Raw genomic sequence first — 25,583 nt, forward strand, 5'->3', positions numbered from 1 at the left:
TGCACAACAGCCCGATGAAGTAAGCTTCATTAGTATCCATGTTTTGCAGATAATGAAACTGAGACCTGGAAATGTTGAGTCACCTCCCCCCAGTTACAGAGCTGGGAAGTGGCAGAGCAGAGACTCAAACGCACATCTGCTGGATACCCAAGCCCATGTTCTCAATAAACTACAAAAATGACTCACGAGTTTCACCCTGTGGCCTGCAGTCGAAGAGATGTTCCAGGTACACTCCCTCCGGCTGGGGTATTTGTCAGGCCAGTTGGGGCTCGCCAGGGTCCCCTCTGCACTGCTGATCTTGTGTGCACAGCCAGCTGGGGGTGGCGGGGGGACACATACAGAGAGAGAAGTCATTCACTGTGGACAGCACGGGAAGGATTCTAGGGGGTTCTCCTCCCCTCTCTCCTGATTGTCTCAGGGTCTTTATCAAATGTGGGGGTGGGGTGTCCTGAATCAGGTGTCTCCTGGCTCAGGGATGTGTTGGTTTACTTGCACTGGCTTTTCTGCCTTCCTGGCTGTGGCTCGGGGGCCAGGCTATCTTTCTATTCCTATCCACATTGCAGTTATCCCTGCAAATATGTTAAAAGCACTGGCAGTGGGGTCGGGTGGACCTCGACCCGTCTTGGTTCTGCCATCTGTGGGACTTGGGGCTGTTATGTAAGCTTCGGTGTCCTTATTTGTAAAAGGGTGCCACCCTAGTCGGGGTGATATGTGATCGAATGAGATAATGCATGGGAAAGGCTTAGGGCGTGCCAGCCCATGGTGAGTGCTCAGTGCATCTTGGCTAACAGAGATCTGCTTCATCACTGCACCATCCATCCATAAGCTTCTTTTAGTTTTTCTCAGTGGTTTTATTTGGAGTCTACCAAGTGTGTCCTGGTGACAGTGCTATTTGCCAAGAGTGGTCCCACAACTCGTTCGATGCCTAGCATCTTGGCCAATAACTGGCATTTCTCTTCTTCTGTGTTGGGCACTGTGGACAACATTTTCCATGCATCCTCTCCTTTAGTCCTTCTCACTTCCCAAATAAGAAAATAGGTTTGGAGAGGAACAGTGCTTTGCTGATAGGGGGTGGAGCTGGGACTCAAACTGGGCCTGGCTGGCTTTAAGGCCACTGCTACCACTGCTTAGAAAGCACGGTGGACTGTATCACAAACACGGAGGCTCCATGCTGGAGAAGCTGGAGAGGCAGGTGAGGAGGGCCGGGGGGAGGAAGGGGAGGAGGCAGCTTTGAAGACGGTCCAAAGAGATTTGCCTCTGCTCAGTGCTACATCTGCTCTGCAGTCACACAAAGAACAGGCGCCCAGAGGGAGAGTGGCTCGGCTCCTGGGACATTTGCTCTGACACCCCCTGCCCTGGGGGTCAACCCACACAAACGCAGCCACTATTCAGGGGTGGGAACTTGGGAGAGTTGACCTCCCTCCTGTCCTCTCCCACACTGCAGGAGGCAAGCCTGGTCCTAGCCTGGGCCCACCTCACGGGGGCTTGACTGTTCCTTCCCTGTTCGGTTCTTCCACCAGCCTCCCACCCAGCCCCTCCACCACCTGTGACCATGCCCTAGGGCTGGGCTTGGAGGGTGGCCGCCTCCTCCTGAAGACACGTCAGCGCCTCCTGTAACATTCTAGGCAGATCCTGACCAGACTCTGCGGCACCCAGCCAAATCTCCTAACTCCAGACTGTTTATTCCAGAGATCGGGCTGTGTGTCTTCCACATCTTCCTCCACCCTTGACTTCCTTTGCAGGGCTTCATGGCTGGGGCCAAGGCCTGGAAGCCTGTGTGTTTGTCATAAATGTTCAAACTCCCTTCACTGGGCAGGGTAAGAACAGAAGGAAGGCTTTTTCCAGAATGACTGGACCGTGGACAGTAAAAGCCACCCGGCCCTGAAGAATTTCCTACAGTGAATGGAGAATGGAGCAAAGCTTTTCAAGTCCTATTTTCCTATGGGGCCTGCATATGGTAATTAATATATGAAAAAGACATAAATGGCTGATCTTTATTGATGTTTGAGGGCATAATATGTGTCAGAGAGTGTGAAATACTTTGTTTTAATCCTCACAAAAACTTTAAGAAGGTGGTTATGTTTAGACCCTTTTAACCAAAGAAAAAACTGAGGCTCAGATAGGTTAAATAGCTTGCCCGAGGTCACACAGCTAGGGAACGGCAGAGCCAGGATTTAGACCTAGGTATTCAGATTCCAGAGCTTGCAGGCTTAATCATTTGAAAAATACCTCAGCCTACAACACCTGAGGGCCCCAGGTGCCCCCTGAAGGAGTGAGATGCCCTGGGGAAAACTTCTCTCCCACAACGACAGCAGTGGCTGGGCCTCAGCTCAGAAAGTGGAAGAGCTCCTCACCCCAGCCCCTCATTCATGCACATGCTCACAGGGGTTCGGGGTGTGGCGAAGGTCAGCCCACCCCCCAACAACCGGAGGTCCAGCCTCACCCTCTTTGCAGTCATGCCCGTTCTCGTGGAGCCGGTAGCCGTTCCTGCACCTGCACAGGTAGCTCCCAAAGGTGTTGACGCACTCGTGCTGACACCCGCCATTGTCCTTGGCACACTCGTCCTTGTCTGGGGAGATCAATGAACTCTTCTAAGAGGAAACGCCAACTTACGAACGTCCCTCAGGGCTCAGAATCCCACTTAAAAACGGCCTCCTCCAGGAAGCTTCTCTGATTGCTCCCCTTCCCCTCTGACTGTTCCCTCACTGGGGGAGTGAAGCGGGAACATCTTCACCTCAGATTTCTTGCATATCTACTTGTTTCATTTTCCAAGCTCTTGGCCCTGGTATGTGTTGGATTCTCCAAGTACTTTTTCTATGTTCTCTGGCCCTGCTCCCTGCTCAAAACAAGGAGCTCCCTGAAGGACAGGCTAGTATTAATCACAGTGGTAACAATAATGACAGTAATTCCTACTTACTGAATGTTTACTATGGAACAGGCACAGTCCCAAGCACTCTATGCATTATCTAAGTTAATTCTCATTCAACCTTAGGAGGGAGTTCTCTATCTGCCAGTCTTCATAAGTAAGGAAACTGGCCGGTCGTAGTGGCTCACGCCTGTAATCCCAGCACTTTGGGAGGCCGAGGCGGGTGGAACACCTGAGGTCGGGAGTTCAAGACCAGCCTGGCCAACATGGAGAAACCCTGTCTCTACTAAAAATACAAAAATTAGCCGGGCGTGGTGGCGCAGGCCTGTAATCCCAGCTACTTGGGAGGCTGAAGTAGGAGAATTGCTTGAACCTGGGAGGCGGAGGGTGCAGTGAGCCGAGATCGCGCCAGTGCACTCCAGCCTGGGCAACAAGAGCGAAACTCCATCTCAAAAACAAAACAAAACAAAAACAAGTAAGGAAACTGACTCTGAGAATGGCTAATGTGACCAAGGTCACTCAGTGAGCAAGCATCCTCTATGGCTGACCCAGAGGCCTGGGCTCAAGTGCCACGACTCCACACCGCCCTCTGCACGTGGAGAAGCTGGACACACAGCAGACGGCCAGCCCTACCCCACCACTTCCAGCTCTTGTGGCCATAGACAGTTCCTGCCTCTGTGCCTCAGTTGCCTCGCCTGTAAAATGGAGACAGTAATAGTATCCTCACTTCACAGGTTGTTGGGAGGGGTAAATTAATTAGAGCAGCACCCAGCCCACGGTGTTAGCTGCATAATTACTATGTGAGAACTCAGGTGCTGGCCCTTGTTAAACTTATGGTCCTTGTATGCAGCCCTATCCTAACCCAGCTTGTTCCTACATTTACTGAAGATCAGCCTCCCTCCCCTGCTTCCCTGCCATCACCAGAATGACTTTAGGGGTCAGCCCTGTCTTCGTCCACTCTCTACACCCTCTTGTTCACCATGGTTAATGTCTCCTCGAACACTGTATTTTACCTGCTTATGTCATCAGGACAAGTAAGAGCCCTTGTAAGACCCTTTAAGAATGCAGAAGAGACGCCCGGTGCCATGGCTCACACCTGTAATCCCAGCACTTTGGGAGGCCGAGGCGGACAGATCACCTGAGGTCCGGAGTTCGAGACCAGCCTGACCATGGAGAAACCCCGTCTCTACTAAAAATAGAAAATTAGCTGGGCGTGGTGACACCTTCCTGTAATCCCAGCTACTCAGGAGGCTGAGGCAGGAGAATCACTTGAAGCCAGGAGGCAGAGGTTGCAGTGAGCTGAGATCGCGCCATTGCACTGCAGCCTGGGCAACAAGAACAACACTCTGTCTCAAAAAAAAACCAAAAATGCAGAAGAGATGAAGCCGCCTAACACCCAGCACTGACCCACCTCTCTCCCTTCCTTCCTCTGAGTCCTTCTGCAGATGACTCATAGGTCCCCACTCCTGCTCTGACACTCTCCCCTGTGCTGTGGCTTCCTATTGCAAATGTGGAGCTGCCCTGCCTGTGATGCTCTGCTACATCCTCCGCTGAGGTGGCTCCTGCCCGCCCTGCTGCCCTCGTCCTCCAGCTGCCTGGCCCTCCCAGCTCCACACTGCCTGGCATGGCTTGGTCAGATGACAAGTTTAGGCTTCGCCTGCTCAGGAACCTGCAAACAGTCCCCCTTCCTGTTTCATCAGGTCCCTGCTCTTCAGCCCAGCGTTTAAGGTCCTTCATGACCTGGCCTTCCCCAACTTGGCCCATCTCATGCCCTTGGCTTCCCAGCATGGGTCAGGGCTCCATGCAGGCCCATCTCATCTCTGTCTCTGTGCTCTGTTGAGACCTTAACCTGTGCTCACACTGCTTCCCCTACTGGGGACCCTGTACTTTCTCTCTAATCATCCTATCTCCACCTCCATGTCTTCCATCCCTTAAAACCTGGCTTAGACCACCCCAAATCCTGCAAAAAGGCTTCACCCACTGCTCCAGGCAACCGTGGGCTTCTCTTCTTCAAACATTGGCCCTTGTTGCAGCGGCCCACCCCACAGTGCTCCAGGCTGGGACTCAGCAGGGTGTGTATCCCTGGCCTCCCTAGCTAGCATGTAAGCTTGTCCAGGGTTGGGGGCACTTCCCTGGCAACAGCTCTGAGCCTAGTAGTGTACTGTGCCCACAGCAGACACTCAAAACAAAAAACCTGACTTGCTCAATGAGAGACTGCCAAAAACACCCATGGAGATGGAACTCTGGGTATGTATAAAATCAACAAATAATTTGGTCGTTTCTATGCCAAGCATTAAGACTATAAAGATAACCAAAATACAGTTCCTGCTTGTAAACAGTTCACACTCTAATATGACGTGACACACAGGACCTGCTATACAATTTACAAGGCTCAGCACAAGATTTGAACTTTGTTTAAACACTATTATGAATTTCTTTTTTTTGAGATGGAGTCTTGCTCTGTTGCCCAGGCTGGAGTGCAGTGGCACAATCTCGACTCATTGCAACTTCTGCCTCCCTGGTTCAAGCGATTCTCCTGCCTCAGCCTCCTGAGTAGCTGGAACTACAGGCGCCCGCCACAACGCCCAGCTAATTTTTTGTATTTTTAGTAGAGACAGGGTTTCACCATGTTGGGCAGGATGGTCTCGATCTCTTGACCTCATGATCCGCCCACCTTGGCCTCCCAAAGTGCTGGAATTACAGGCGTGAGCCACCGTGCCCGGCCATGAATTTCAAGATGATGACAACAGAACCTCAAACCAGTGTGGGCCCTTCTGAGAACAGGCTCTGTGCTATTGCACAGGCCACAGGCCCACGGAGCTGGCCCTGGTGACAAGAGCCCTAATGGAAGGGAAGGAGAGAGTGCTGTGGGAACACTGGTGAACGAACAATCAATGTGCTAAGAGGGTGCTATGGCTTGAGTGGGTCCCCCAAAGTTCATGTGTTATAAACTTAATCCCCAATGCAACAGTGTTGAGAGATGAGGCCCTTACATGTGATTAGGTCATGAGAGCTCATTATTGTAGCAGTGGGGTCCTGATAGAGGATGAGTTTGACCCCCTTGCCGCTCTTTCTCACCCATGTGGTGCCTTTCACCCTGTTATGACACAGCAAGAAGGCATTTGTCAGATGTTCCCCCTTGATTTTGAACTTCCCGGCCTCCAGACTCATGAGCCAAATACATTTCTCTTCACTATAAATTACCCAGTTTGTGGTATTCTGTGATAGCAGCACAAAACGGACTAAGAGGAATAAGATGAAGCCAGAGAATGTTACAGAAAGTGGCATTGTGGGTCTTCAGGTTGAAGTAGGAGTTTCCTAAGTAGCGAAGGAAGAAGGATATCCAGAGAGAGGGAAGGCCACAGGCGGGGGGTATGAAGAGAGAATGGGATGGGGGTTTAGGAGTAGAGGGTGATGGCATGGGGGAACAGTGGGGGGATTATTCGTGATCACAGCACAGGGCACCTACAGAGGGAATGTGGCTGGTAGGACAGGTGGGCCAAGACAGTGTCCAGCATCAGATGCTGTACTAAGGAGAATGGGCTTTTTCTACAGCTGCTGTACTGGCCCTGAGGATTCATGGCCTTCAGTTTGAGAAGTAGGGTCCAGTGTGCTACTGTAGTGGGTTTAGTACTGTCTTCCCAAAATTTCTGTTCATGTGTGATATGGTTTAGCTGTGTCCCCACCCAAATCTTATCTTGAATTGTAGCTCCCATAACTCCCACGTGTTGTGGGAGGAACCCTCTGGGAGAGAATTGAATCATGGCGGCGGTTTCCCCCATACTGTTCTTGTGGTACTGAATAAGTCTCACAAGATCTGATGATTTTTTAAGGGGTTTCCCCTTTCACTTGGCTCTCATTCTCTATTGTGTGCAGCCATGTAAGACATGCCTTTGCCTTCCGCCATGATTGTGAGGCCTCCGCAGCCATGTGGAACTATGAGTCCATTAAACCTCTTTTTCTTTTTTTTTTTTTTTTGCCCCAGGATGGAGTCTTGTTCTGTAGCCCAGGCTGGAGTGCCGTGGCGCGATCTTGGCTCACTGCAACCTCTGCCTCCTGGGTTCAAGCGATTCTCCTGCCTCAGCTTCTCGAGTAGCTGGGATTACAGGCACACACCACCACCCTTGGCTAATTTTTTTTCTTTTTTTGTATTTTTAGTAGAGACAGGGTTTCACCGTGTTGGCCAGGCTGGTCTAGAACTCCTGACCTCACGATCTGCCTGCCCCGGCCTCCCAAAGTGGTGGGATTACAGGCGTGAGCCACCACGCCCAGCTTAAACTTCTTTTTCTTGATCAATTACCCAGTCTCAGGTATGTTGTGAAAACAGACTAATACAATGTGGAACCTTAGAATGTGATCTTACTTGGAAATAGGGTCTCTGCAGAAGTATTAGTTAAGAATCTTGAGATGAAATCATCTTGGATTTAGGGTTGATCCTAAATGACTGGAATCCTTCTAGGAAAAGGAGGGGACACAGAGACTCAGAGAAGAAGGAAACGCATGTGAAGATGGAGACAGAGATCAGGATGATGTAGCTACAAGGCAAGGAATGCCGAGGACTGCTGGGAGCCACCACAGACTAGGAAGAGGCAGGGAGGAATTCTGCCCTAGAACCTTCCGAGGCAGCATGGCCCTGCGAACACCTGGATTTTGGAATTCGGGCCCCCAGAACTGCAAGAATAAGATTCTGTTGTGTTAAGCCAACCAGTTTGTGGTAATTTGTTATGGCAGCCCTAAGAAACTAACACAGTCACCAGTAGATATATTTTAAAAGCCCTGGATCCAGGCACGCCCCCTCCAAGGCAGCCATACCTGGAAGGCTACAGGAGCAGGCAGAGAGAGAGAGGAGAGGGCCAGGGACCCCAGAGCCTGGAGTCTGCAAAGCCGCATCACCTGCACTGCATCAGCCTCACCTCCGAACCCACGTACCTGAGAAGAAGTGGGCCCTGAAGCCGCGCTTGGAGACGGTGTTGTCGGACTTGAACTCCACACGCATGTTGTTGCTCTGCGAAGTGATGACCTCGGGTGTCTCAGAGCCACAGAACTTGCCGTGCAGCTTGGCGTCGGGGGACAGGCCGCTGCGCACCTCCACAAAGTCATACTTACAGACCTGCAAGGGAGCATGATGGGGAGCTGCCCAGAGTCCCTGTCCCCACCCCAGACCCCCAGCACACTGCTGCACCTGCTTCCTGAGCACCTCACCCTGCCATGTGGGGGGTCCCTTGACTCTTGCTATGCTGGTTATTTGAATGAGCTCCAGAGGGCACAGGGGGACCCCTGGCTCTCCCACTGAGGCTCTGTGGGGGCGCCATCGCCTGGCACGAGAGCACAGGGCTCCCAAACCTGCATCCCCATAACCGTGGCCTTGCTTTAATTTATTGTATACATTAGGCTTCCACACGAAATTTTGCTTGAAGAAAGGGCCCCACTGCTAGAAGGAGAAGAAAAAGAAGAAGAGCCAGGGAGAAGCAAGAGGAAGAGGAGGAGGAAAAAGCTGCAAACCACCGACAGAATCTGACTCCCTTTTCAGGCAGGGAAACAAGCTCAGAGGGGAAAGACATTTGTCTGAAGTCACATAGCTCAGCCGTGGTGGAGCTGGGACTAGAATTCATGTTCCCTGCTATAGCAATGATTTTTCTCAAAAAGAACTTCACTGCTAAGGGGTCTTATCAATTGCTTTCAAGGATTATTTTTTTCTGCACAATATTCACTTTGGGGTGACACCCTCATGGGCACCATGGCCTCCGTGCATTGGGGTCATCAGCATTGAGGTCTCCTTCCAGTACCCCAAAGGCCTGACTCTCAGGTGAGAGCTACACCAGTACTATTCTCGAGGTGAGACCCCCAGCTCAGCTGGGGTGGGGAGGGGAGTCTCAGGAATGGCTTGTGTGCCCCAGGGTGTCCCTCCAGCCTAAAGTGCAGATGTAAGCATGCGTGACTAGCACTCCAGCTGTAGGGCACTGCCTGGACCTCAACTGACTTGATCATCCATGATCATTGGCTGAAAGAGGAAACAGGCTGTCTGTAGCGTCCTTGTCCCTAGCTGATCCTCACCCCCTTTATTTGCCTCAGCTGCACACCAGCTCCCCAGATTCACAGCCCAGTTCTGACACCTCCCACCCCCAATACCTGCCTCCTCCACTCTTGTTCTGACTCTCCTTGGATGTATCAGCGACAAGAGGGCCAGAGGTGCTCTATCTGCAGAGGGCGTGCGGCTGAAACTGCTGGAGAAAACCTTCCCCCAGATTCTGCTAGTGCAGGCCCTATGACTGTCCAAAGCTCCAGTTCCAACACAAGCCATCTCCCTGCCCTCCCAGCCCCTCACTGGTTTCCAGCTCCAAGTCACCCCTCAATACACTCCCCAATCAATCAGAGCACAGAGACATACGTCATTGCCTTCCAGTTCAAACACTTCAAACTGAAGGGAGATCCGGTACTGAGCGGGGGCCACCACCTGCCAGACACAGTTTTTGTTTGTGGGATACTCCTTCGGCCACCCAGGGCTGGTGATGGTTCCATTCAGCTTGGTAATGAAACCGCCACAGGCCACTGCACGGGGGAAACAGAAACAGGTTTTCATTTAGCTTTGGCTCCAAGTGACTGTGATTTCCCACCAGGAGCAACAGAGCCCTGCTGTTCTGTAATAATAATTTTTAAATGTTAGACAATTTGAACTGATTAATTCAGTGTCCTTTGTTCAAAACTATGGTTTCAACTGAATATTTGAAAGAAAAAAAATTTGGGATAAATCTTTACTGCTTTTAAAAACAATGAATGCATTTGTGCTTTCCTTTCACCCAGTGACAGAGCTGGGGGCTCCCTATGGCTTGGGCCAAAGGAGAATCAGAAATGTTTGCAGCAAGCTACTCACCATACCAAGCTTGCATGAACAAGCAGACTCATGCACGTGGACAAGGAAGATGGAACACAAGCCAAGTAGAAATAGGATGGATGAAAAGTGCTATTGGTTGAGTCACTGGAGTGCTCACGGTTTTTCTTTGCTTTTGTTTCCTACTTTAATAATCATGTCAATTTCACACAATCATAGAAGAAAATAAACCATGGCCTCGATTTCAGTCTCTAGGGCAGAGTATATGTAATTTGGGCAGTTTTCTGACATTTGTGACAGCTGTCAGGCTGTTTCTCCTTCTGGGAAATAGGTGGGTCTTCCACCATGTCTGCCCATTGCCCATTGTTCTACACAGCCAGCGGGTTGCCCCATCTCTGCCCCAGTTCCCCAAAGACTTGTCCCATATCCCCTCTCATTCCAGCTTGGCAGGTCCCACACCAACCTTCACACATCTTCTTATCAGCGGCCAGCTCGTAGCCAGGGTCACAGGCACACTTGTAGCTGCCCAGCGTGTTCACGCAGCGATGCTCGCACCCTCCGTGATCTGGCCAGGAACACTCATCCACCTCTGGTGGGAAAGAAGATGACTCCAGTTACATCGTCATGAAGCCTCCTGGCTGTTCCCAACCCTTCCGCATCCCAGTTTCACCAGCAAGTGTCCTCTAAGAAACAGGAGCCACTCGTGGTGACCACCTCCCAAAGAGTGCTATGTCCACCTCTGAAAACCAGGCAGCAGGGACAGTGAAGGCAGGACACTGACAACACAAGCAGGAACCTTGTTAGCCGGGGTGGGCTCTGCCAAGAGGAGGTCAGGCCTGGAGAAGTGAATTCTTTGAGGTGTTCAGTCATCGGTCATTTGAGACTTCAAAAAATCTCACAACGTTCCATACCAAAGACTTCATCCATTTTAAAGCCATAGAATTGAGGACTTCCCCTTCCCCCATAAATATGCAACTTCTTAGAGATATTAAATAAAGGGTGAAGACAAAGAACACGTTGCTAGATGAAGATGTGTCAGTATTCTGTAGACATTAGAGACAGAATGTGTTATTTAGCAGTTTTAGGAATACTCGTAAGAGAGGTATGCACAGGGAGATATTCAAGGTTACAGAAAACACGGGCTCTTAGGTTAGCCAATGCTGCCAGGAAAACCTGCAGGAAGAGGCCATAATGAGGCTGAGTTAGCAGGTGCTTTGGATGGGATTTGGCACCAAGTGCCTAGTGATGCGTTTGGGGCGACTAAGTAACAGCACATAGCATGCCATTGTTGCTGTTCAGAGGGAGAACCTGGAAGTCATTAGAGACACTCCCCAGACACATTAACCCATGTGCCACTGAAGAAAAGAAAAACCAAAACAAATATTAGAAATAAAAGGAAAAATATGATTCTCTGTTGCCAGCCATAGTACATCTAGCCCTGAAAGACAGCATGTGGGATGTGGCCTAGCAGAGCTAGAGAGGAGTCTAGTGAAGGGACGACTAAACACTGAGACATCTTTTTCAAAAACGTTGAACCTAGGAAGAAGAAAGGATGTGGGGAGAAGCAGGAAGGAGAGTTCTGGTCCACAGCACCACGGGAGGTAGGAACACAGTAAGTATAAAGTTGTTGGCCAGATACGGTGGCTCACGCCTGTAATCACAGTACTTTGGGAGGCTGAAGTGCGTGGATCACAAGGTCACAAGTTTGAGACCAGCCTGGCTAATATGGTGAAACCTTGTCTCTACTAAAAATACAAAATTAGCCGGGTGTGGTGGCGCATGCCTGTAACCCCAGTTACTCGGGAAGTTGAGGCAGGAGAATAGCTTGAACCCGGGAGGCGGAAGTTGCAGTGAGTTGAGATTGCGCCATTGCACTCCAGCCTGGGCGACGGAACAAGACTCTGTCTCAACAACAACAAAAAAAGTTGTTCACCAAATCTTGAAATAACTCATTATATATAAACTAAAAGAAATTAAGAGCATCTATGAGTTGGTAAAGACCTGGAAAGATACCCAGTCTTGCCGTCTCAGGCAGGAATCCTTTCAATAATGTTCTGGAGAGATGGCTCTTCAGACCCTGCTTGAAAACTCCCAGCGACAGGACTCTCACCACTTTTCAAAGACATTTATTGGGTTAAAAGTCTCACTCCTTACAACTTCCAATCCACGGGTCCTCAGAAAACACAAACCCTCCAATCACCCAGCTTCCCTCTCCCCTGCCCTTTTCCAACTCAAATATACCCCTTTCCTTCCAATCTTCCTTGTCTGTGATGCATAGACTCTTCATCAACCTGGCTGCACTTCACTGAGTAAAGGAGTGTTTGTAAATGTCCCATCATTTCACATAGTGGACAGTGAACTTAGGTAACTCTAATGGTGATGTATTCTTGGGCTCAATAAAAGCTTATATAAATTAATTGCTTGTTAGGGGAGATTGGGTTTAGAGAGACAATCCAGGCAGGGAGTTGAAGTTGCCCATCGCCTCAAATAAATGTAAGTCTTAAGTATGCTAAAATAGTAACAAGTGTGCAGTTACCTTTTTTTTTTTTTTATCACCTTACCATATTGAAAGTACTTTCGTAGACATTTGCTAAAAAGTATAGGGAAAGAGGAAAATAGTTGACAAAAAGTAGCGGAGAGAGTCCAGGCTTTAAAGTGAGTCAGACCTGGGGTGGATCCTCCAGCAGATCTTCCTCCAATAAATGAGATGACTGCTTGTGATTTAGCCTCACTGAGGCTCCCTCCTGCTTTAAAGTGAGAATGATAATATTTACTTTTAGGGTTGTGACGACTGAAAATGATGCATGTGAAGTACCCAGCATACAGACCATCGACACACAGAAGCCATCCTGATAGACAGCAGCAGAGTTGCTTTCAAATTTCCAGTGAGTAGAGAGATACAGTGAAGCGGCAGTGAAAAGATAAGGTTACCTGGGCATACCTGGACCAGGTGGGAATGGAGCAGTGCAGGCCTGAGGAGGGAAGGGAGACAAGGCAAGAACAGAAAGAAGGAAAATGCTTCAAGGATGGGCCAGTGGAGGAAGATGGATAGGCAGGAGGGCAGCACAGCAGAACTCAAGACACTGGCTGGGGGACCTAGTGAGGAGGCAGAAGGAAACCAAGGAAAGAGCCAATTGGGAGAGACAGACGGACAAAGGACCAAGGCCCGGGGCAGAAGGAGACTCTGATACCAGCAGACGCTGTGGTTGTGGGCAGGACTCATAGGCAAGAAAGAGGCGCACAGAGGAGCAAGTGTCTTGGCGCCATCTTTGCCAGGTGAAAGGAGAGAGCCCAGTGGATGGACTTGGGCCAAAAGCAAAGAAAATGTAATTCCTCCGGAGACTAGAAGGTAAGGTGCTTGGCCTTGGGAGGTAGATGAAAGGCATGCTTTTATACCTGAGCTCTCTCTAGCAAGAGGCATGAGATGTTTGGCCAGTTGCAGCCCTGCTTCAGCCTGGCTGGATGGCACAGAGGTGCATGGGGCCTCCCACTGTGGTAAAGCAGCACTTGCTCCAAGCCCACAGGCTCGTGCTTGCTCTGGGCTGCAGAGGTGAAGGCCAAGGCCAAGCCCCCCAGAAAAATCTGGGTGAGTGTGGGAGTAGAAGAGACTGGAAACAGGGCTCAGCTTAGCATAGCAGGAGCTCTGGAGTCTTCTCATGGTCCAGGTGGAATTAGTGAAAGAAGGAAGTAGTTAGATGATGAGATGGCTTAGGCAGGATCCCAAAAATTGTTTCAGGGAAACTTAAGGAAAGGGAAGGCAGAGCACATTCTTAGGCTTTTAAAGAAATCCCTTGAAGGAAGCCAGTCCCCTTACCAAGCTCTTCATGGTGACCTATCAGCACTGGGATAGGGGATGGAGGGATCAAGGTGGGAATCCTTTAATTCTTTATGTGGGGGCATAGGACTAAAATGGCCCTGCCATCCCTTGAGCGCTGCTGCCTTCTCCCAAAAAAACCAGAATTGTAAGGTGCTCTGCTTGCTGCCGGCCAGTAGGCTCTGAGAGGGGCTACCATCTGGCACCAGAAAGGGGTACAGAGGCCAACTGGCACCCTGGCCAGCGTCAGGCGCCAGCTGGGCCCTGGGCAGAACGCCTGCCAACTGGCACCAAGGCAAGAGCTTCTTTGGCTTGCTTCAGCTCTTCTGCTGGGCCTTTGAGCTCCTCTCCAAGCTTCTTTCACTGGAGAAGTTCTGACACACGTGCTAGGAACTTTGTGTTCACAGGACATCTGACTGATGGACTTGCTGGGAAAAGGCTGGGCTGGGGAAGCTGGCTGGGTACAGTCTCCTGACCTTCGCTGTCTGATACGGCAGCCCCCAGCCACACATGGCTACTGAGCACCTGAAATGCAGCTGGTCCAAGTGGAGATGTGCCATGAGCATAAAACACATGCTGGATTTCCAAGACTTAGTATGAAAAACATAAGATCTCTCATTAATATTGCGTATATTGATTACATATTTAAATGATATTATTTTGTACCTTAGAGTAAATAAAAATATCATTGAAATTAATGTCACTGGTTTCTACTTTCTTGTAAGGCAGCTGCCAGCAAATTCAAGGCCACCTATGTGGCTCCTGGTTGTGCCTCACATCCCATTTCTGTTGGACAGTGTTGCACAAAGCTGTGGTCTCTCACCCACTCTTCTTCCGGAGAGCCTTGCAAAGGAGGCAGAGCAGGCAGCAGGATGCCCACTCCACCAACAGGGCAACGGAGCCCATTCATTCATTGATCTATCCATTCTTTCATCGCTCACTAGGTATTTACTGAGCCTACTGTGTGCCAAGCACTGGGACCACAGTGAGGAGCAAAGCAGGCATGAGCCGGTCGCAGAAACGAAAGCTGATCTGCAAAAGAGTGGCTAGCTAGTAGGCAACAAGGGACCAGCGCTCCAAACTCCACTTGCCACGTCCAGAGCCCTTTTGCCTACACCCCTGTGGTATTGGGAAGGTGGGAAGGTGGAAAGGTGATCAGTGTCAGAATCTAATCACAAACACTAAGGAAAAATTCCACCCCCTTCACATTCCTTCCCTGTGGCTTTCAGGTCTCCTTATGGGAAAGAGAGTGGACTGTGGAATCCTACAGATCTAGATTCCAGTTCCAGCCCAGCCATGTTAGGAATTCAGCTTCCTCAACTGGAAAATGGGGGCAGTAATAATTCCTACCAGGGGACTGTAATGAAGAAAAGTGAGATAACGTAGATGTCCTTTCCCCGATTTAATAGGTCTAGATGAGGTTTCCGTTAATCCTGATTCCTACTTTAAGATTCATGGTCAAGGTCATGGTGTATATTTCTTCTTTTCTAAATGTTGTTCTCTGCAGTTTTCTTTACCATAAAAAAAGTCAAGCTGAGTCTGTGCACTAAGTTACTTTGGGTGGGCCTCAATCCACACTTTGACAGGCATCTGAAAAGATGTTTGCAAACTGAAATGCCCTCCAAGTAGGACACTGGGTAACCTGGGCCCCGTGGCAGACTGAGTTTCACAGCCTCCACCGAGGTCCACACCCACACGGCAACGTCATTGCGCATTTGCTGCTGATCTCCTTCACCACCTTGAGCACTTGAGGACAACCACTGTGTGCTTTCCTCGGAGTCTCCAGCCCCAGCACCAACACATTAACTGATGAATGTTGAATGCACACTAGATGGGGAGGAGGGAGAAGGTGGCATCTTCTAACCAGCAGATGGAGCCAGCTATCATGGTTACTTGAGCAAGTCCAGGCACTTCCTCCGTCTCTTACAAACCAGTTTAGCATCAGAGAAATACCTTTCATTGCCCTGACTGGCATCTCCAGCAAGTTTTCCATAAAAAATTCAGGAGGTCCAGTTAAATTTGACTTTCAGATAAACCATCAATCACTTCTCAGCACAGTATGTGATCTTTGGGACATATACTGAAAAAAAAAAAAATCATTCTTTATCTAAAATTCAAATGTAACTGGGCATCCTGCTTTTTTTTTTTTTTTTTTAATTTCCTAAACCTGACAAGCCTAATCTCCAGCTTTAGCTGGTACTTTCAAAACTGTGCATTGCTGACCACCAGCAGCATCAGCAATGAGGTGTGGATGGTCAGTGGTTACCAGTTATCCCCCTGGAATGGAGTTCCAGCACTCAGCTTACAGAACCTGGGGTGGAAGTCAGGGGAAGAGAAGGCCAAGAGGACTAGAATAAACAGAATTAGAATGACAATCTCATAATCATTCATGACATGTGGTAGGCAGAATAAGGTCTTCCAAAGCTGTCTACAGCTTGGCCTCTGCAACCTGTGAATCTGTTACCTTAATGTAAGATTCTGCAAGTGTGGTTAAATTAAGGATCTTAATTAGGTGAAAGAAGGACTCTGCCAGTGTGGTTAAATGAAGGATCTTGGAGACGAGGAGATTCTCCTGGAGTATCTGGGTGGGCCCAATGTCCACACCAGGTCCGTGTAAGGGAAAGAGGTGGAAGGAAGATAGGGTCAGAAGGAGGAGATGTGCGGACAGGAGCAGAGATCTGAGATGCAGCAGGAGAATGTGGCATGAGAATGACACACTGGCCATTTCTGTCTGGCTTTGACTGTGGAAGAGGACCACGAGCCAAGGAATTCAGGCAGCTCCTAGAAGCTGGAAAAGGCAAGGAAACAGATTCTCCCTTAGAGCCTCAAGAAGGAATGCAGCCCTGTCATCCCCTTGATTTTATCCCAGTGAGAACCATGTTAGACTTCTGACCTCCACAACTGTAGGATAATAAGTGTGCGTTGTTTCAAGCCACCAAGCCTGTGGTAAATTGCTGCAGCTGGAATAGGAAACCAGTCCACCACAATAGCAAGAAGAAATTGTCGCATCGGGTTTTTCAGAGAGAATAACCACCTCAAAGATTCCTTCCTTAGCAAAGACAATTAATGGGACTCAATATTACACTGGGTGTATTCACTTGCACTATTCCATTTTCTTCTGATGACAACCTTGCAATCATCTGGCAGCATTGTCTCTCCAGGTAGAGAGACTGGAGCTTGTGCAACAGAAGCTACGCAACTGGAGAAATCATGCAACTTGCTTGAGGCCACCCAGCCGGTGTCACTGCTGCCAAGTCAGACAGAGGCCGCCCCAGGCTGGGAGACACCAGGCATGTGCAGGCTGGGCCAGGGAAGGGTGGGGGCTGTGAATTTCCAGGCATCTCAACCAAGGCTGTCATATCTTCCCTGTGCAATCACAAGCTGACCTGCTTTCAAAATACACTTGCCATGGTCTGGCTTTTTTTGTTTGTTTGTTTTGGCTTGAGAAAGAAGCGACTCAAGTTTTGTCTCCAATCCTTCAGCGCCAACATGATTCTTCCTGTGCTACTGTTTGGGTTTTGCTCTTCCCCAATGCTTCAAAATAGGAAAAAATGACAGCCCCACCCCTTGTTTGTCACTTGCCAGCTTTTAAAGTGCCTCCACAGCCATCCTTTCTTTGGGGCTTCACAATAATTGCTTAGGTACAATGGTCAGATGTCCTTTCTATTTCACAGAGAGGAAAACTGAGGCTTCAGTAAGGACGAATGGCTGCCTGCTCTGGGTGACACTGCAGAGGTGGGTTCTTCTGACACCCAGGCTGTTCACGTAGAACCTGGGAGAAGGTCTAAGATGGGGCAGAAAGGGAGAAGGGGAGCAAGGGAGGGACTGGGATTTCTGTGCTGGCTCAGCCAGGAGTCCTAGGAGAAGGGGGAAGAGGAGAAGGCAGCCTCTGGGCAAGCACAAGTGGTGGGGGGGCTGGGGAAGTGGGGTCACTGCTTAAGGGGCAACAGCAGCAGAGGACCGAATGTCTCTACACAAGGGCTGCTGCTGTGCTCCTAGGCGCCCAGGCCCAATGCAGTGGGGAGCAGCCATGTTTCCCTCTTAGGGTGTGGTCTTCAGGGCTTTCAGGGGCCTGACGGCAGAGAATGAGGACCTGCCCATTCAAAGGAGGCTTGGAAGCTGGCTCTTCCGGGGCCAGGAAAGCTGGGTCTGCTCATGCCATTCTGGGCCTGTTTCCATCAGGACCCTACAGAGCAGCAGGTCCCCAGGGCAACATGGAAATTTGTTCCCAGAGTGCCACCCCTTATTCTCCTCCCGACCCCCATCACGTGGGGGTAAGCATGTAGTCTGGGGGCACTGATGCTCCAGGAGCTGAACACCTGGGTTGCCTCTCTGGCCCACATCAAGGAACAGTGGCAATGTTGTAGAAAGAGTTTGAACTTAGGAATTAGGCCAACTGAATTAGATCCCTGATCTGCCACTTAACTACCTGCATGATCCTGAGAAGCCCTTCCCAGCCCGGATCCAAACCTAACTCACAGGGTTATTTGGGAAATTAAATGACATTATGTAAGTTAAGTACCTTACACAGTTCTTGGTACACAGTAGGTGATCAGTTAATGATAGCTGCTATCTAAATATTTGCTGTTATTCCATACTCAGTTTCACTGCCGTGTAGTTTGCCCTTGTAAACTTATTAGACCTAATTTCCAAGTATAGAACTTTCAATCGTGTGGAAGCCAAGGCTGAGCCTGCTCCTGATCAGTTGGGAACTCTGCTGGGGGCCCACACCCAGCTCTGAAATGTGTCGCTGCCTTTTCTCTGCAGAGCCTTGTTTGGTGGTAAGCTTCCATATGGTTTTGTGTGTCTTAAGCCAGAGGGAGCAATGTTTCTTCTTGTGCCTAAAAGTGGGAACAAACTGCTAATTCATACCCTTGAAAAAATTGGCCGCAAAGCCCGCTTTATTGATAGAGCCATCGGACACAAACTTCATCCACAGTCTGTTGGAGCTCGATTTCACATCCTCCGGCTTCTCATAGCCACAAAAATGGCCGATCAAGGCACTCTCTTCCGTGGGGCCATCCCGGATTTCCAGGTAGTCATATGCACAGCTGTCGTGCCTTTCAATCTAAAGGAAGAAACAGAGACAAGGTGGATGGCAGATGGTTCCGCTTTAAGGTTTTTGATTTAAGAAGAGAACCCAAATATCACTCTCAAAATCTAACCAAGAGGCCGAAGGACCCAAGTGTGTCCCAGGTCTCTCCATGCTGCTTCCTAGTTCGCGCCTTACTTGCAGAAGTCAAGGGTGAATCAAGCTGAGAAAAGTCTAAGAGGATAAACAGAGAAGAACAATTCTACCAAACTTCCCTGGATCCCATCCTGAATTTTCACTTTGATTATTATTCTCAATCTCTCTTACTGCCCTCAGAAAGGTGGCGAACCCCATTTCAAAAGCCTGCATAGATATTGATGTCAGATGTCCGGGCACAATTCACCATGGGCTTGAGAATGGCCTCTTAGGTTCCCGTTTTTAGCCAAAAATGAACACCCATCTTTACAGAGTGCAGAGTGTCTAGCAAAAGTTGCGTTTCCTTGGGAAGCCGGTCTGAGCAGCACTCACCTCAAAAGCTTGGAAGGTAAGTCCCACGTGGAACCCCTCCGAAACCGTAATCCTCCAGACACATTCCTTGGAAGGTCTGTAGTCATCCGGATAGTTGGGAGATTGAATCTGACCGGCATCTTTGTTAATGTCTCCCCCGCAGGTAGCTTTAGAAAGAGACAGCAGGAGAGGAAGATGGGGGGCCCTGGTCAGTCAGATCTTAGGAAGGAAGGTGGCGGGGGCCGCTTGCCACCACTAGGTGGCTCCACTCGCCAACATTTTCATCTCCACCCCACAAACGGTGCCTCCAGAAAGGCACGATTGCATTTGTCTTTAACTCTGATTTTTTTTTTTTCATATAAAGAAAAAACCACGTAAAGCAGTGGTTCTCTACCTTCGCTGTGCATCATAATCGCCCGGGGGAGTTTGCAAACTGTGGAAGCTGGGGCCACACCCACCAGAGGTTCTGATTCCAGTGGGTGTGGGAGAGCCCTGCGGAGCCGCAAAGTTCTCCAGGTGATTCAAGGTAGAGGGTACAGGATCGCTGGTAGGAAGGGACCCGTGCGCACACACGTGCACACACGTGCACACATGCGTATACATGCACATTACTTATTTCACAAAGACAAAACTTTGGCCTCTCTAAAATTGTAATAATTTAAGGCCAAAGGACCCTTGGTAATTTTCTCGTAGTTTCCCCCCCTTTTTTTTTTTTTTTTTTTTGGCAGAGGGTACGATGGGGTGGGGAGTGAGCCAGAGAAGCTCAAGACATAGAAGAAATAGAAGCAGCATCGCCTGGTGGCAGCTGCCTAGAGCCCAGACCTATTGATTCCCTCTACTCAGTCACCAGGGTGGCCTCAGAGGCCCTTCTAAGAAACGCAGTTGGAAATTCCTTGATGTTGCCCAAAGCCTTCCTTTCACAAAGGAAACAAACAGAGGCCCAGCGAGATCAGATTCTTTGCTTAGGCTCACACAGCAATTCAGAGGCTGCTATCATTTCCACAGGGTTCTAGATCCCCCCAATACCATCCTGGATGGGGGAAGCCGATTCCTCAGCTGGCCTGGAATGAGGATTGAGCGGGATGGCGTCAGGAGGATTTCACCACTTCTGAAGTGGGCACAGCTGGCCTCTGCTTCCAGAATGTTGCCAGAGGGGCTGTGGAATCCTCAGCTTGCCCGCTGCGGTGGCTGCCCCCACCCCCGTGGCTCTGGCTTGGAGTGCCTGGGCGGGGAGAGGGACAGTGGGCTGCCTGGGAAGGACAGAGCTTATGAGTGTCCACCAAGCGGCTGCTTTCACCACGCACAAACCTTCGTACACTGCAAAGAAACCTTTGCCCAAGATGTTGCTGCTGCTGCGAAACTCCACCCAGAGCCGGCTGTCTGTGGAGACCAAGGGCTCTGGGACCTTATCGCCGCAAAACCTGCCTGGAAAGTGGAAAAAGAAGCAGTTAGGAGACCTGGGGACAGTAAGAAGGCACTGGCTTCAGGCTAGGAGGAAGCCGAGGTTCTTCACACATGGTTTGAAGTGAGCAATAACCCTGGCTGGGACAACTTGTCCTGTAGCACACACAGGATCAAAAGATGGGATTGGAAGAGTCACACAACAATGTGTGACTTAATTCTTATTCAGGATGACTTCAGGGGAATTCCAGATTCCCATCAAGGTATCCAGAAAAGAGCCAAGGCAGCCTCTCCCCTGCCAAGTGGGTGTTGCTGAGGCTCTGAAGGTGTGGCAGGGGAAGAATGGTGAGATAGTAGCGCAGATTTCCTTTCCTGGTATTTCCTGTTGCATGTATGCCCTTCCCTTTTGGGGGCATTAGACATTCTGCTTTCCTTGCCTTGGGAAGGGATGCCACGGAATACACAGCAAAGAAATAAAACCATCTTGGCATTTACATTTCACAAGCCTAGTTGCAATAGCAAAGATCTGGAAGGATGCACCATATTTTCCCCCATCCTGGTAGCCGTAGGAGGGTTCCTAGGATTGAGGAGTGAGAGGACTAGCAGGACAGCACCAGGGAGCCCCTAAAAGGACCCATTCCCCATCTCACCTTGAGAAAGAGATCCCAGGTAGGTTTAAGGATCTAAGAGAAACAGAAAACTGTCTCCTCAGTCCCTGGGCAGAATCCAGAGTGGCAGCAAGACCCTGGACTCCCCTGCTGTGCCTACCTCCCAAGGTCAGAGAGAAGTGTCTATGTGATTGTCCAGACACTCGGCCACGAGACAGGCATGCAGAGCTCTTCCGACAAAGTGTGACAGGATGGCAGCAACATGATTCCAGCCCGAAAGGGTGATGGAAGTGACTTTCCTATTGCCAAGAGGATTAGGGGAGCCACAGAATGTCTCCCAAGCTTCTAGGGGAATGTAAGCCTGCACCATTCTGAACTGGCCTAGGGTTGACACAAGGAGGAAGCCCAGTAGCCTCTATCTGGACAGAGGACTCATTGGTTGGGGATGAGGACATCCCAGCAATGCCAATCAGGGTGGCAGGATAGATGCTCCCCCACCACCACCATGCCTTGGCATAAACTATGCTCCCCCCGCCACCAGGACATACAAATTGACCAAAGCTGAAAACACAAATTGACCAAAATCAAGTCCCTACTACCTGATGGAAAGGGGGTTCATCATAGACAAACTTTTGTTATTGGGAAAAAAAAAATTAACACATTTGTATTTCTTAGATACTTGAGTGCATGGTCTGAAATCTGGAGCCTCCACAGAAGCCTGGTCTTCCCAGTATCTGGTCATTCTTGGCCATCTAATCGCTACTGCCACGTCGGGATGGCAGCCCAGGGCGAGGCGGGAGATAGGTTCATCTTTACTGATTGGTTCAGAACACAGTCCATTTGGACTGGAAGATCATGGTTCTACCAAGCACCTACTGCATGAGTCACTCAGAGAACGTATTTAGCTGTGGGGGGCAATGGGGAATGGGGAGTGGCTGCTAATGAGTATGGGTCTTCTTTGGGAGTAATGAAAAAAAATTTTTTTTTTTTTTTTTGAGACAGAGTCTCGCTCTGTCACCCAGGCTGGAGTGCAAGGGCGTGATCTCAGCTCACTGCAACCTCTGCCTCCCAGGTTCAAGGGATTCTCCTGCTTCACCCTCCCAAGTAGTTGGGACTATAGGCACGTGCCAACATGCCCAGCTAATTTTTTGTATTTTTAGGGGTTTCAGTATGTTAGCCAGGATGGTCTCGATCTCCTGACCTCATGATCTGCCCGCCTCAGCTTCCCAAAGTGCTGGGATTACAGGCATGAGCCACCGCGCCCTGCTGTGATGAAAATATTCTAAAACTGATTGTGGTGATGACACAACTCTGAGCATGCTAAAAACCATTGACTGGTATACTTTAAGTGGTGAATTGTATGGTCCAGAAATTTTATCTGAATATTTTTAAAGCAGATATGTCATGGGTACTCTTACTGCCAGTGCTATGTTAGGCAGTGGACAAGTCACTTGAGGCCATGAGCAGGTGACGTTAGGAGAGGAGTAAAGGCCACTGTGGGCATCTCCTAATGGCCAGCTGTGTTGTACATGTTTTGGGGAAACATGGGGGTAAAGGCTGCTAATCTCCTCTGCTTCCTTCCAATTCTGACCACCTGTAGCCTTTTGGATTTGGGGAGATTAATATTAAGTGAGATGAGATGAAACTCCTGCCAATAATTTGGCAAGAAAAAAATCCACCAGAAGCCTCTAAATTTTCAGTAATGGTTTCTCTGGCACGGCCAATTAGTGTTAAGTGATTTTTGGAAAATGACAGGCAAGCCTGGGGAAGTACTGCTTACCAGTGAGGGCACGGAGCAATTAGGCAGTGCTGGTTCACAAAAGGAATTCCTTCTTAGCCTAGCCCAAGTTTCAGATCCAAGTTTCTCCTTTTAAAACCCAGCTGTCACAGCCACTGAGGCATATTTCCAAAAGAGAGGGGGACTTTCACTGCCTCGCCTCCTAAAGACCTAGGAAGATGAAATGAACCACCCACCACCCAAGGGCCAGTAGACAGCTTCTCTCTGCTGAGTACTCAACAGGAGGCAGGAATTGCAGCCTAAGGTATATTTTACTGCCTTGGCAAAACTAGACTTGATAGAACAAATCACGAATTATTCCTAAGCACTCTCCCCAAATCACGTTGTAACTCTTAACTAGAATCCTCTACTTTGTCCCTTAACTGATGTCTCAATGTTCTCATCTTCACTGTAGTGGTTCTACTAAAAGTCCCTTTTTTATTGACTCTGTCTGTGCCAGACACTGTCCTAAGCACTTTCCATGGATTATCTCATTTCATCCCGATACTCTGTGAATTAGATACTATTATTAATCCCATTTCACAGGCAAGAAAACTGAGGGTCAGAGAAGTTAAGTCTCAAAGCTGTAAGTAAGAGCAGGATTTAAACCGGAGCAGTCTGAGACCTTCATTATCGGTATCACCTGCTTCATCATCACCACCACTACCATCAAAAAGAAAACCTTCACTGACTGAGGTACCATTCTGAACATTGTATAATTTTGGATAAATAGACATAAAATCTACTCTCTAGTAATATAGATGTCATCCCCATTTCCCAGTTTGGAAACAGACAAGTAGGAATGAAGATCAAAACCTCAAACTGTAAAGTAATTCTGTGGAAATGCCAGGCTTGGCTGTTTGACTCACTCCATCATTTCTGCTCATTTGGGAGGCTGCCCCTGGCTAGGGAGCCTGAGTAGCCTGGGCCACACGACACTGGTTGGCCAGCCTGGCCTTTCTGAACTTCCCTCTCCCCATTTCAGGGAAAGAGGGAAAAAGGGCTTTTGTGTGCATTGTGGTGATACAGAATGCCCAAAGACAGTTCTGCATACAAAAGTGCATTGTTAGAGTAATTCCTCTAACAGAAATAAGGGAGGGAATCCAATTTACCGGACAGAATATAAGATCACTGGATGAATTCTCACTGCAGTCAACTTCCTCCCTGCTTTAGGTGCAGAATCGTAAGTGACCCCCAAAACTGATAAACCAATTTGATATCTTTAGCCAGCCATGAAATGTTCTCAGGCGACTTTTCCCTTAATCACTATGTGAAAACCTGGGTCTCAAAAAATAGCCTCCTTCCAAGGAGACTAAGCAGGCTGGAGAGAAACGGGACTAGAGAAAAGGTATCAGATTCCTGCACTGAAATCCGGTTCCTGGATTTAGAAGAGGAGTTTAATAAGGATATCAAGAAGAGGAAATGCAGATGAGGATACTACAAGTGGGCTCCATGGGGAGTCATAAAGGGTTCATTCATAAAAAGTTATGCGTCCATTATGCCTGGATTTTCACACACTGCCCTGGGAAAAAATGCAATGCAGTTTTCAGAGCAAGATGCATACTTTCACAATCCACCCTAATCCGCTCTCCCTCCTGCCAAAGGGGCATTGACCTGCCTCCTCCCAGCAGATTTCATGGCACTGACCCCTCCCAGGGACCAGCTCGGCCGACACAATGCACTTGTTCCAAACACAAAAGTTCACTAACAACTGCATTTGGAAACATCAGAGCAGGCCAAATAGTTGGCAAAGGAGAACTGCAAATGAAGAATGACGGTTACAGGCGCTGGCACTCTACACACACACACACACACACACACACACACACACACACACACTAAAAGTGGGTAAAACATGAGCCAAAAAAAAAAAAAAAACTTAAAAAACAAAACAACAACAACAAAAATCACCACCACCAACAAACGGCAAAAGCCCCATTTCATTAATGAAATGTAGCCAGAGATACCAGGATCTATAATGAGAAAATTCTTGTTTCAAGTTCAAGAAAAAGGAACTCCTGGAAATCTCTCTGCCTGTGCCCATTCTCAGGAACGTGCCTTGGTCCTCTCTGGGAAACTTCAGTAACAGAGAGCTTCCTCCCCTTAAGCCTTTAAATCTATCCCATTCCAGGGAGATGGGGGTAGAGAGTTGCCAGATTTAGCAAACGAAACGCAAGGAAGCCCAGTACATTTGAATTTCAGATAAACAACAAATAATGTATTTTATCTGGCACCCTTGGGTTCAGCAGTCACCTCTCCCCTTCACCAGGACATCAGAATTCGGGTCTGATCTCAGCCACTAGCTGTGTGGCCTTTGAGTTAGTCCACACTTGAGGAGCCTGGCTTTCTCATAAAAGTGTGGGATTCAGTGACTGTAAGGTCTCTGCCAGGTTGCGGGGTCTGTGATCCGGTGTTCTCAGGAAACTCCTCCCACATAGCTCTTTTTATTATTTCATTATAGAATGACACCTGAATGTGTTCTTACAAAAGATTCAAACAATGGAGAAGTATACAAAACAAAACTTCATGAAGCTGCTCACCACCTCCGCACTTCCTTCCTCAGAGGTAATCACCTTCAGCCAGATGGATGGGCATATTTGTGGTCCTTTCTACATATGTGGTACTAGATTTGGGCACATGCCCTTTTATATAAAGGTAAACAGGATCATTCTCTGACCTAACTTGTGGGGATTCCAATTCAGGGTCTCCCAGGAATCCGTATTCACAGAAATCTTCCCAGGAGGTTCTC

At 49.0% G+C, this 25,583-nt stretch overlaps 1 protein-coding gene across 2 annotated transcripts in view; it reads right to left on the reverse strand.

Moving 5' to 3' along the window:
• Positions 1–25,583, reverse strand: part of TLL2 (tolloid like 2) — a 149,149-nt gene that overhangs the window by 11,859 nt on the left and 111,707 nt on the right. For both annotated transcript variants that reach the window (XM_038009382.2, XM_007963696.3), the window contains 8 exons: positions 20,357–20,473; positions 19,070–19,215; positions 18,382–18,577; positions 10,159–10,284; positions 9,255–9,415; positions 7,796–7,976; positions 2,444–2,569; positions 187–314 (listed from right to left, as the gene is read on the reverse strand). In XM_038009382.2, the coding sequence (XP_037865310.2) occupies positions 187–314; positions 2,444–2,569; positions 7,796–7,976; positions 9,255–9,415; positions 10,159–10,284; positions 18,382–18,577; positions 19,070–19,215; positions 20,357–20,473 (1,181 nt within the window). The remainder of the gene's footprint in view (positions 1–186; positions 315–2,443; positions 2,570–7,795; positions 7,977–9,254; positions 9,416–10,158; positions 10,285–18,381; positions 18,578–19,069; positions 19,216–20,356; positions 20,474–25,583) is intronic.

This window comes from Chlorocebus sabaeus, chromosome 9 (assembly GCF_047675955.1).
Source record: "Chlorocebus sabaeus isolate Y175 chromosome 9, mChlSab1.0.hap1, whole genome shotgun sequence".
Classification (NCBI taxonomy): Eukaryota; Metazoa; Chordata; class Mammalia; order Primates; family Cercopithecidae; genus Chlorocebus; species Chlorocebus sabaeus.